General features: G+C 43.2%; 1 protein-coding gene across 1 annotated transcript in view; it reads left to right on the top strand.

Annotated features, from left to right (window-relative positions):
• The first annotated feature begins 289 nt into the window (after nucleotides 1-289).
• Nucleotides 290-11,397, top strand: part of LOC310857202 (uncharacterized protein) — a 31,841-nt gene continuing 20,733 nt past the window's right edge. The window contains exons 1-7 of the mRNA XM_083762811.1: nucleotides 290-642; nucleotides 1,018-1,111; nucleotides 1,683-1,847; nucleotides 2,278-2,685; nucleotides 4,738-4,827; nucleotides 6,497-7,018; nucleotides 7,208-7,236. Coding sequence (XP_083618937.1) covers nucleotides 350-642; nucleotides 1,018-1,111; nucleotides 1,683-1,847; nucleotides 2,278-2,685; nucleotides 4,738-4,827; nucleotides 6,497-7,018; nucleotides 7,208-7,236 — 1,601 coding nt within the window. The 5' untranslated portion in view covers nucleotides 290-349. The remainder of the gene's footprint in view (nucleotides 643-1,017; nucleotides 1,112-1,682; nucleotides 1,848-2,277; nucleotides 2,686-4,737; nucleotides 4,828-6,496; nucleotides 7,019-7,207; nucleotides 7,237-11,397) is intronic.

The raw sequence follows: 11,397 nt of genomic DNA, 5'->3' as shown, positions 1-11,397 counted from the left end.
ATAGTCTATTAGCATTTCAGCACTTAAGAGGAAACTGGGTCTAAATATGGGATAGAAGGAGAGCTGCATCAAGACCTGAGGTTAATTCTACAAGTTTCTCCTAAATATATATTTTTTGATCATACCTACAGTGTCACACAAAAGTATCAACAAAAGTATAAAAAATAACAGATGTGCAAGCTGGAAACACAGCATGAAGCCGATGCATTCCTGGTTTTAACGGGCAAAGTGTGAACAATGTTCTCCTTTAACGATTCCTTTCCTTCATCTCCGTCTTTCCGTCCAGGATGATGACTGACAGAAGAACCTCTCCCTGACCCAGATCCCCAGAGCGCCCCTCCCCCCCAGGATGCCCACAGTGCCAGTGGGCAGTGCCTCCCCCCACCATGCGGTGCCAGTGGCCTGCGCCCTCACCTGCTCCTGGCTCCTGCTCCTCGTCCACGCCGCCTTCGGACAGAAGCCCGCCAAGCTGCCCCTGGTGGGACGCCGGCCCTTCGTGGCCGCCTGGAACGCCCCGCTGGACATGTGCACCCTCAAGTACAACGTCACGGCCAACCTGGACCACCTGTTCCACATCCATGGCAGCCCGCGGGCCGTCCGCACGGGGCAGAACGTCACCATCTTCTACGCCAACCGACTGGGGTACTACTTACTAAAACATGTTGACTGGGGGGGGGGGGGGGATATGAGTTACAATTCTGTCCCTATTATATTGGGACATAACTCAAACAACGCTGAGTTTTATTGGAGTGCGAAAGTGGCCGGAACAGCACCACACGTTTGGTCATATTTTGTCCCAAGAATTCACGATAGGCCGTTTGTGGAGTGAGAGTGTGTTGGGTAAAATCTTTTTTTCAAAGTATAAAAGTATCCATTTGTTTTGATTATTGTTACCGGTCACTGTCAGCCATTCTTTCTATAAGTTATTTGTACAAATCTACCCTGTGAAATTGTTGTTTACAAAGTCTTAAAAGGCAATAATTTGACAGTTAACATGTTGTGATGGTCCAACTCTAGGTACTACCCCTACTACACAGAGCAAGGTGAGCCTGTGCACGGAGGCCTTCCCCAGAACTGCAGCCTGGACTTCCACCTGTTCAAGGCCTACCAGGCAAGGTTATTATACTGCACTAAAACTAACACAATAAAACTAGAATTTAAGTTAAAAAAAATAGGCTAATACTAAAACAAATGAAAACTGAAACTGTATTGTGTGTTAGAAAACTAACTAAAATCATCTTAGTTTTAGCCTTTATTTATTCCATAAAGAAAGGTATTACCAAGTATTGTTGGTAATTTGTGAATATAGTCTATGTTTTTTTGTTTTTTTTACTTCACAATACGTTTTCTGACGTTTTGGAATCTCGCCTCTGCCAAATATCCCATAATGTGATAAAAAATAAACTACCACTAAACAAAAAAAAACTAACCTAAAACTAAGCATTTTCTATACTAAGGGTGTGTTCACAACAAACGTTAATTTGCCTATATGGGCAGATTCTGCTTTTCAGTGAGAAAAGAGCTTTTTGGGGGGGGGCCAAAATACTTGGAATGGCAACAATCCGTTCCATTTGTAAAGCATTTGCAGAATCCACTGCATATGGCAAAAGTTTGGCGTGACCGTACCGTCATCTAGCAAAGCTTAAAAAACAAAAAAACGAATGAAATTATAAACACTACAGGACATCACACATTTCATCCCCTCGGAGGACTTCCGGGGCCTGGCCGTCATCGACTGGGAGTACTGGCGCCCCCAGTGGAGCCGCAACTGGCACAAGAAGGACATATACCGCCGCAAGTCCCGCGAGTTGATCGCCAAGGCCTACATCAACGTGACTGCACCGCAGGTCAGTGTTGCCATGGTCGCTTAATTGCGAACATCAATGAGCCATTTACTATGTAACCCAGCAGAACATGTCTGTGTCACGCTGTGACACCACCCGCCCGCCACCAGAGGGCGCAGCTGTAACACACACACACACAAACACACTACGTAATTTATTCTAATTGTTGTTAATGCAATTTACGAGCTGCGTTCGCTTCCCGCGTCCGCGCATCTTACTTGTTGTTATAAGCCAGGGGTTCTCAACGTTTTTGGCTGGGGACCCCCAGAAATGCGGGTTGCAATTTACTTTATTTTTTGTTGTTGTGTGTGTTGTGAGCTTGTAGATGTGCATGTAAAGTGCCTCATGTGGTCTATATAGTCACTTTTTTTGGGCTTGTTTTCATAGACCTCGTTTGCCTCTATACATAACGGCCGACGCTGTTCCACTGCAGGTGGAGGAGCTGGCTCGGAGGCGCTTCGAGAAGAGCGCGCGGCTGTTCATGCAGAGGACCGTTCAGCTGGGGGCGCGCCTTCGCCCCAACGGCCTCTGGGGCTACTACCTCTACCCCGACTGCCACAACTACAACCTGCATGACGGCAACTACACGGGCTTCTGCCCCCTGCTGGAGAGCCTGAGGAACGACGACCTGCTGTGGCTGTGGAACAGCAGCACGGCGCTCTTCCCCTCGGTGGCCATCCGGAAGAGCCACTCCAACAGCGCCAGCAACCGCCACTTCTCCCAGCACAGGATCCGCGAGTCGCTGAGGACCGCCTCGCTCACCTCCCGGGAGTACGACCTCCCCACCTACGTGTACCTGAGGCTGGGCTACAGGGACGAGGCCATGGCCTTCCTCACACAGGTAAGGGAGCAAAACGTTTCATCAACACGGTTTGGCATTGTTTTTTTTGGTTTTTTGAATGCCGATGCACACCTCAAAAGATTGGTGACAGGTGCGTAGGACTCCTGATGAAGGTCAAACAACCGGAACGTTGAATAAAGAGCAACATGTTTGTTAGTTGAAAGCATTCTACAATGTACGTAGACCAGGGGTCTTCACACTTTTTTTCAGGCCAAGGACCACTTTTCAAGCCTCTATATCGGATTCATGATAAATGTGTGTTTACAATTATTTGTAAACCTCACCTTTGGCTCTGTACTTTTCTTCCCTGGCTGTATACACCATACCTCTTCGCCGGAAATCTACAAGCCCAAATGTGTCTCAGACCATTGTGAGCAATTGTCAATGTTCCCCACCAGAATAGGAATGTGAGGGTTCAAGTGGTTAATGTAAAAATAAAAATAAATAAAGTCACACAAAAGTTTGGTGACCCCCCCATGCAGTATCTCTGACTCTGAGAGACCCCTGATAATGATTTCAGGCATTTTGTTGGAAATGGCCAAATCCTGCAAACTTTGGAAGGCAATCTTAGCGATTGGGGAAGGAATAACGGGGAAGTGGAAAGGTCCGTATTGATCACATGACTGTAGAGATAGCGTATAGAGATTTGCGTGATATAAGGATAAAATGTGTATGAGTAATGTAAAGAAATGTGTTTTGCTAAAATCGACCTCATGGTGGCGCTATAACAGGCCATTGTGGAAAATTTGGGGCAGAGGTTTGTCGTTGGCATCCATGGAGTGCGTGCGCACAGTTTGGCATCGACCGGGTCAACGGTGCCGGAGATTAGCTGTACACAGACGGACGGACGGACAGACACACACACACACACACGCACGGACGGAGTGCAATTCTCTCCCCATGCCTTCGGCCTGGTGGAGACAATTAACTTCCACTGTCAGACTGAGAATGACAGCAGTGTGGAGACTGAAACAGACAGCAATTGGTCAGTGGCACTATATAATATAGTAGTATCTACTCTTTAGCACCATCGTGTGGAGAGTGTGTGCATCCAATGGAACTGATATCAGGTGCTGGTCAGGTTGAAATAACAAAAAGGAGAAACATCCACAGGCCCTTTCTGAAACCAGTCCCTTGACTTGAAGTGCTCTCGGGAGGTTCCCTCGTCAGGAAGTGCCCCTCCAGCTGAATCAAGTTCCCTTGATTAGGGTGCTGGGTATAAAAAACAGTTTGGAGATACACTTGCCCTCCTTGTGAAGAAACAGGAAACAGACACCATTCGTTGCCATGGTTAACCATCATGCAATTGTGTTACCTGTTATTTTGTTTGTACAGTTATATTGCATCGTGTATGTTTGTGTGACATGTGGATTTCATTAATATGGAAAAAGGAAATACAGCATGACTGTCAAAAATGACATACAGTATACATCCATGGTATTTATAAATCATTGTGTTAAAAGTTGTTTTGTTTGTGTGGTTTCATTTATAGTTTTTCACGGTGGGGTAAATAAAGAGCCCTTGTGAACATCAGTTGGAGCGTTGTCTATTCTGCATCAGATGAAGATTGTTTAGGAGGAGTTTATTTATCATTTATTTGTAGTGGTACTTCCATTTGTAGGTTGCGGTTTCCATGCGGACAGAGAGCAGGGCTGCACAAGGCAATCGAGTCTAGATCGGCACAGACTCGCTCTTGAGGGCTTTATAAGCCACTTCCACTCAAGGCTGCTTGGTTTCGGACGACACTTAATATGGCGCAGCCTCGCGTGAACGCGCATATCGAGGGCAAGTGTGTAGGGCGAGTGGCGAGGAGCTGGTTTCAGAAAGGTGGACACACTGAAAAATAATCTCTCAGTATACAATTCACTTAACCACAGAATTTGTCACTAGCATCATTTTGTTCGCATATTTCTCTTCTTCTGCCATATACTTTCCAAAATCCATCTCTCAATCCAGCATTTGTTATCAACGACGGTAGCAAACATGTTGCACAAATCGCCATGACTTATTTGTGTAAAAAAAGATATGTTATATTCATGACATATTTTACAGAGAGACTTGATCCACACCATTGGTGAGAGTGCTGCTTTGGGGGCTGCTGGCTTTGTGATCTGGGGAGACCTCAACCTCACCTCGTCCAGGGTAAGTCGGACTCAACCACTGTAATAATAAAACATCTTAAGGCTCATACATAGTCTGGATTTTCGGTGGTTAGGTGACCACCGAACTACAACATGACGTCACGAGCCGCGGTGAAGAGCAAACCACCGCCACCGCTCCAGCCCTTCTCTCTGTTTTTACTCACCACCGCTCAACGTTATTTCAGCTCCGGTGGTCAGCTCACCACCGGAGCGGTGGTCACCTCACCACTGAAAATCCAGACTATGAATAGGCCTTTACAATTTAGTCCCAGAGTGAATTATTTATATTTCCTTTCGACGTCGAAATGTAAAAAATGCCTTCTAAATCCTGACAGTTTTCTGAAATACCTATGTTTTTATATCAGTGGTGCTCAATATTTCATGTCAAGGACCCCCAAAAATTGTATTTAACGATATGTATTTGGCCGCCGACCCCCGTCTGAAAATATGTTGTTCCAGGGACCCCCCCCCCAGAAGCAAAGATTTTAGTTAAAAACGTTCTCTCTGAAAGAATATATATTCAGAGATGTGTGCCACATTTTCACGATAAAAAAAGCAGATCTACAAGCTCCTAGCGCGGCACTCTGTGGTGCTCTACGAGCTTGTAGATCTGCTATTTTTCAATATCTGAAGTATAACACAATGCTTAAAAACACCAAAAGGGGTAACTTCCCTCCCTAAAATAGCCCTAATAGGACTAAGGGGACAGAATCAGAACACAAGAGATATCCGATTATATTTTCTCTGCTCTTGGACCCAGTGATGATCTGCCCTTCACTAGTGTTTTGACATGACTGTAGTGTTGACAGAACGACTGCCATTCACAACAGAGAGACAGTAAAAGAGAGACAGTGTGCATGGCTGCCAACTGTTCAAGTGTTCTTCTTGTGTACATTCACAGACACAATCTTTTGTTTCTGGAACGGCTCGATACAAGCCAACACTATAAATATAGAGAAGCAAGACAATAGGTGGTTTAGAGCAGGGCCACTGACTGACATCCTGCGGTCCCATCGTGTATGATATATTGCCATTTTCACCCTGACATTTGGAAATGTACAGTACATACTGCATTGCATTTGTCTGTAGGCAATCATGTGGTCTACTAAAGTATGTGAATAGTGAATACCATTCATAAAAAAAAGGATCTTTCTAAATGCTATTCTTTACTCTTTAGTTCTCAATTGTCAAAAAATGCCTAGGGCAGCAACAGCAATTATCGATTATTTCACTATCAATTATGTTTTCAATGAATCAAAATATATCAAACTAATGAAAACAAATCAACTAAATCACTTAACCACTTAAGCCATATGTTATACATCATCACAAATGCAGTTTGTAGATCTGCTATCTTTGCTATTTTTAAATGTTTTGAAATGCCCAACAGAGATGAGATAATATCTACCATCATTATAGGTACTTGCGGACTGATGAGTTTGTTTTTGTTGTTCTTTTGGTCTGTATTTTCACATTCCTAAGCCAATAATTGAATGACCGGCGGACTCAAAGAGTCTCCTTCTGAGTCTCTTATTGACCCATGACCCAGTCAATTACATCATTGGCTTCATGGTCTATCTAATTGACAGAAAAGTAGCCATTACATCGAATAGTTAAAACTTTCGATTAGCTGTCGCACCTCTAAAAACTTGCTCTGTCCACACATACAGTTCAACTGCACCAAGGTGAAGTCCTTCCTCAACCTCCGGCTGGGCCAGTACATCACCAACGTGACCCGCGCCGCCGAGGTGTGCAGCGACTCCCTGTGCCAGAGCAACGGGCGCTGCGTGCGCCGCAACCCGCGGGCGCCGCACTATCTCCACCTGAGCGCCGACAGCTACCGCATCCAGCCCTCCGGCGACGGCGAGTTCTCCGTCACGGGGTGGCACTCGCAGCACGAGCTGCAGCTGCTGACGCAGAGGTTCCGCTGCCACTGCTACGAGGGCCACGTCGGGGACAAGTGTGACAGCCTGAACGAGGTGGTGGAGGTGGTGGAGGAGGAGGAGGCGGAGAAGGACAAGGAGGGCAAGTGGAGCCCGCCGGACCAATGGGACGATGAGCAGCAGCTGGAGGACGATGAGCAATGGAACAACGATGAAGGGAAGGGAGCGGCGCCGGCCGTTGGCAGCCCGCCGTGTGCAACGTTGTTGTTGCTGCTGCTCATGCTGAACTTGTCATTCGTCAGGATAGTGGTTTGATGTAGGCCTACGGCACTTTACACGACGACAATCATGGACTTTTCATGGTTGTCACTTTTTGGGGTAAAACAAACCGCACAAGGTTGTAAGTTGGTGGTTCGTCCACAGGGTTGGGGAGTGTATACTGTTACTGTATGTGTCATAAATCTATGACTCTTTTTTTATATCCACCCCTCTCTATAGTCCTTTTTTGTGTTGTATGCCTGCTTCCGGTCAGACTGAATTAAATACATCCATTTCCTTTTGGGTATGGTACGACTGTCTAGACCACGTTTGATAGTTTGATGGGATCACAATATAACAATTCTATTAAACATTTACGTTAACCACATTAACCCTGGCATCCCCATAAGTTGGGAACATATGACAAACTATATAGGGCTTAAGTGTTTAAGAAAATTACCCCTCCCTTTTTTTCTCGTAAACAAATTGTACCCTGATTATGTATAAATGTACTGCTGCACGTAATATAAAATGTAATTGGTTCATATTCCACATCAAAAGGATCTAAGTTAGCCTATTGGCAGGCTGGTTTAGTGCAGGTTATAACAACAAGAAGAAAGAATAACAAAGATATCTTTGTTAGTATTCAGGATTATCCCTGAAGGCAAATCCTCCCTAAAAAACAAGTAAGAACTAGAATATTACTGTACCTCCCAAAGACACAAATTAAGCATATCGTTAAAATGTATCATGAAATCCCTAATGTGCTTTATTTATAGTAACCAGACAGACAATGACACATTCAGTAAACATAGAGACTGTAGATCTTAACTATGAAATATGACTATGGTAGCACAGTGTCTGTTCGAGCCTGATAAAGCCTAAAGGCTCATTATTCTGATAAAACACAACAAAAACAACAACCCTTTCGGGTTATATTTTCCATAAAGTCACATACTGTACGATTGCAATGATGTAGTCATTCGATTTTATATGGCATTTTACATGAAGGCTTTATCGTTTGTACAGGTTGGTACGTACACTAACATGGAATAACTAATTAGAATCAGCATAATACTATATTACATGTCACGTTCTAACTTCTAAGCATGCAGAGCATGTACATTGTAGTGTAGTAAACATTTGCCTTCTACAACAGACACAAGCCTGTCTTTATGGTGACTGTACTCATGTCACATTGTTCAATACACCTAAAACGGACCAAATCCCGGAGGCTCATATACTGTATAGTGGAGTTGATCGTTGCCGTTGCTCAGAAACCTCCTATCTCCCCATTTTTGTGTTTTTTCGTAAGTTAATGCCCAACTTGGGCTACGGTGTCACACAAACGCATTAAAGGTAGCAGATAAGCGACACGTTTGAGACATAATGAGGTTTCCGCCCAACAGAGATGAGATAATATCTACCATCTAGTACTGTATATCCGATCTAGAACGGTGTATTATATAATATATACAGCAGTAGATATAGTAGATGATCATTATAGATAATATCTACCATATCTCGTACTGTATATTGTATTATTTCTATTTCTCTCTGCATAGAGACACATAATACAGTCGGAGACCATGTAAAGATGGCACTTCGACAATACTACCTATGAACTTAAATGCCAAAGAGCAAATTATGCAACTGTAAAATGTTATTTTTTTTCCTTTTCTGCTGCAAGTAACTGTCTAAAGAATGATGTTGGCTCATGCTGTGGAACCTTTTATCTCATGGTTTGTCTGGGAACTGAACTGTGTTGCTGTCATTGGACAGGAGAAAACTACCTTGACAACTTGAGCTAACCATCAAATTCAAAAAGGTACATTACCAGATATCGCGATTCGTAATTAGCAACATACTTGATCATACGGCGTGTACGACACCATTGTGCAACAGAGTATAATACAGACTAAAAACCTATTAGAATGCGATCAGAAACCTATCAATTGTTTGGTGACGATTCATTGATGTACAGTATATGTAAGGCAGTGGTTCTCAAAAGTTTTCATGTCAAGAACCCCCAGAATGATATGTAGGCTACAGCATTCTGAAAATGTTTTGTGCCAGGGACCACAGAAGCAAAGATTTGAGTTAAAAATGTTTGCTTAAAAATAAAAAATAAAAACATTCAAAGACGTGCAAACATTTTCACGATTTTCCAAAAACAGCAGACCATATGAGCTTGTATATCTGCCATTTTTGAATAGTAATTGAAAGTATAAAACATATGGTTAAAGTGTTTAAAACGATTGTGATGCTATATTAACTAATTTGGCAGCTGGGGACCCGTTAGTACACCTGGTGTTCTCCAGACCCCACTTTGAGAACCACTGCTGCAAGGAGGAAAAAATGTTTCTTGATCATATCATTTACAGTGTACTGTACAGTACCTACATGGGCAAGTAGCTATAGCAATAGTTGGTTCTAAATGTGGGTTTTGATGTATTTTGGGTAAATTGCCCAGCCGTATCACATCGTATACTGTACTTGTAGTACATTACACCAACTGTGTACCTCAGAATAGTAATCTCAGTGCTGCCTTGATAAACCTAATCACTCCCAAGACGGCAAACGGGTGATGGGACCCTAACCCTTAACCCTTGGGACAAAGTTGACCAAACGTCAACATGTGACCCCGCGGGTTGCCATGTTGACTAGGGGGATAAGCGTAAGGAGTCTGTCTCTATTGGGACATATTTCGAACTGCACTGAGTCGCCGTCGTGGACTTCGGCAATTGCTCGCTGGAGGTGCCTCACGTGGCTCCAGTCCGCTTTAGATGGTGCGCCTCCATCGTTTTAACCGTTTCGTTTTTTTGCGTCCGTCCCGTCCCGTCAAATGTTGTTTCACATTTTGTCCTAAAAGAAGTGATTATAGGCCGTTTGGGGAGTGAGAGTGTGTTGCCCTAATCCAGTCAGCATTAGTTCAGGGCAGCTGAACACCATGCAGAGAGTTTCAGTACTGTTTTCATCTCAGCCACAGTATCAACAGTACTGTGCTGTATGATTAATTTTATGTGTATAATACAGCACAGTGCACTTATATTTTTTCATATTGAGATTGTAAAAGCAAATGTTATGCAATAAGGACTATGCAACAACAGAAATATGATGTCTGAATGTAGAAGGACTGCAAATAAAGACACATTGTTGTTTTGTAAACTATTTTTGTTGAATTCCAGAGTGGCATGCACACGCACACTACTTATTTTGCGCTCCAGTTTCGTGCAACGACAATATCTTCAAACTCACCGTGATACTCATCGACACATTGAGAGCTTGTAGATCTGCTCTTTGCTGTGCGACACTGATGCATAACTAAGTATAAATCAAGCCAACCCTTGAACCTATAACCTCTAAATGTCTGATCCTAACCTGAATCTTTACCCAATCGTAAACCTATAACAATACTATAGGCTACTATACAAAAACGCTGAAGTCAAACCAGCAGCTGCAAGCAAAATGTTCAGTGCAGACATTTGCTAAATGCAATGAGTTAGGTGTGTCCGGAGATATGACTTATTGTGACAGCCTGTCACCGTGTCAGCTACACCAAGGTTAAAAATAGACTGTATGGAAGCGGCCAATATATATATATATATATATATATATATATATATATATTTTTTTTTTAAAGATATTCTGGGGGGATTTTCTGACTATATTGATAGACAGTAGTTGACAGGAAACAGGGAGCAAGACGGTAAGTGACACGCAGCAAAAGGTCATCGGGATTGGGATTCGAACCGGTGACGGGCACACCGTCAGGCTGCATTAGAGCCTTTGTGGTATGTGCCTGGACCACTAGGCCAGCGGGTGTTGCCCCCAAAGCAGACAGTATTGAAATGAAAATTTAAATGAGCCGCTCTAGATATTATTATTATTCTATTCTGAGGGACTATACATGACCCATTTACTGTCTAAATAATTTACAAACAAGTTGTATGTCTGTACTTCTCTCCTCTGTGCCTATCCATCAGCTCTTCTGGCTGGACAGAGTAGTTTGGCTATTTTCACAATATGTATCTGTGGAACTGAGTCAAACTAAATGTAATGGCAACAATTACAAGTACTAAGGGGTTCTAATATCACATATATAATATCACATATATAGATATATATATATATATATACATATACATATACATATCACATATATATACACATATAGACCGGTGGTCTGAGCAGATAAAAAGCCAAGGAAGGTACACCTGGCTGGGGACCTCACAGCCACACGATGCTCATCTCTGGCAGCTGATGTATACACATTTTAGGCAAACAATAGGCCATGTAGTTTTTATTTATTTTATATTATCGATTGATTTAATACGTTATTAGTATGAAAACAGTCCGAGGTACAGTCAGACATTACACCAAAGGGTCACCATGCAACTCCTTGGGTCCAAGCGGTTGCAAGGAGTTAA

This window comes from Protomyctophum parallelum (assembly GCF_964188405.1).
Source record: "Protomyctophum parallelum genome assembly, chromosome: 4".
Classification (NCBI taxonomy): domain Eukaryota; kingdom Metazoa; phylum Chordata; class Actinopteri; order Myctophiformes; family Myctophidae; genus Protomyctophum; species Protomyctophum parallelum.
The sequence above is the reverse complement of the archived record's forward strand: the minus strand, read 5'-3'. Positions and strand labels throughout refer to the sequence as shown.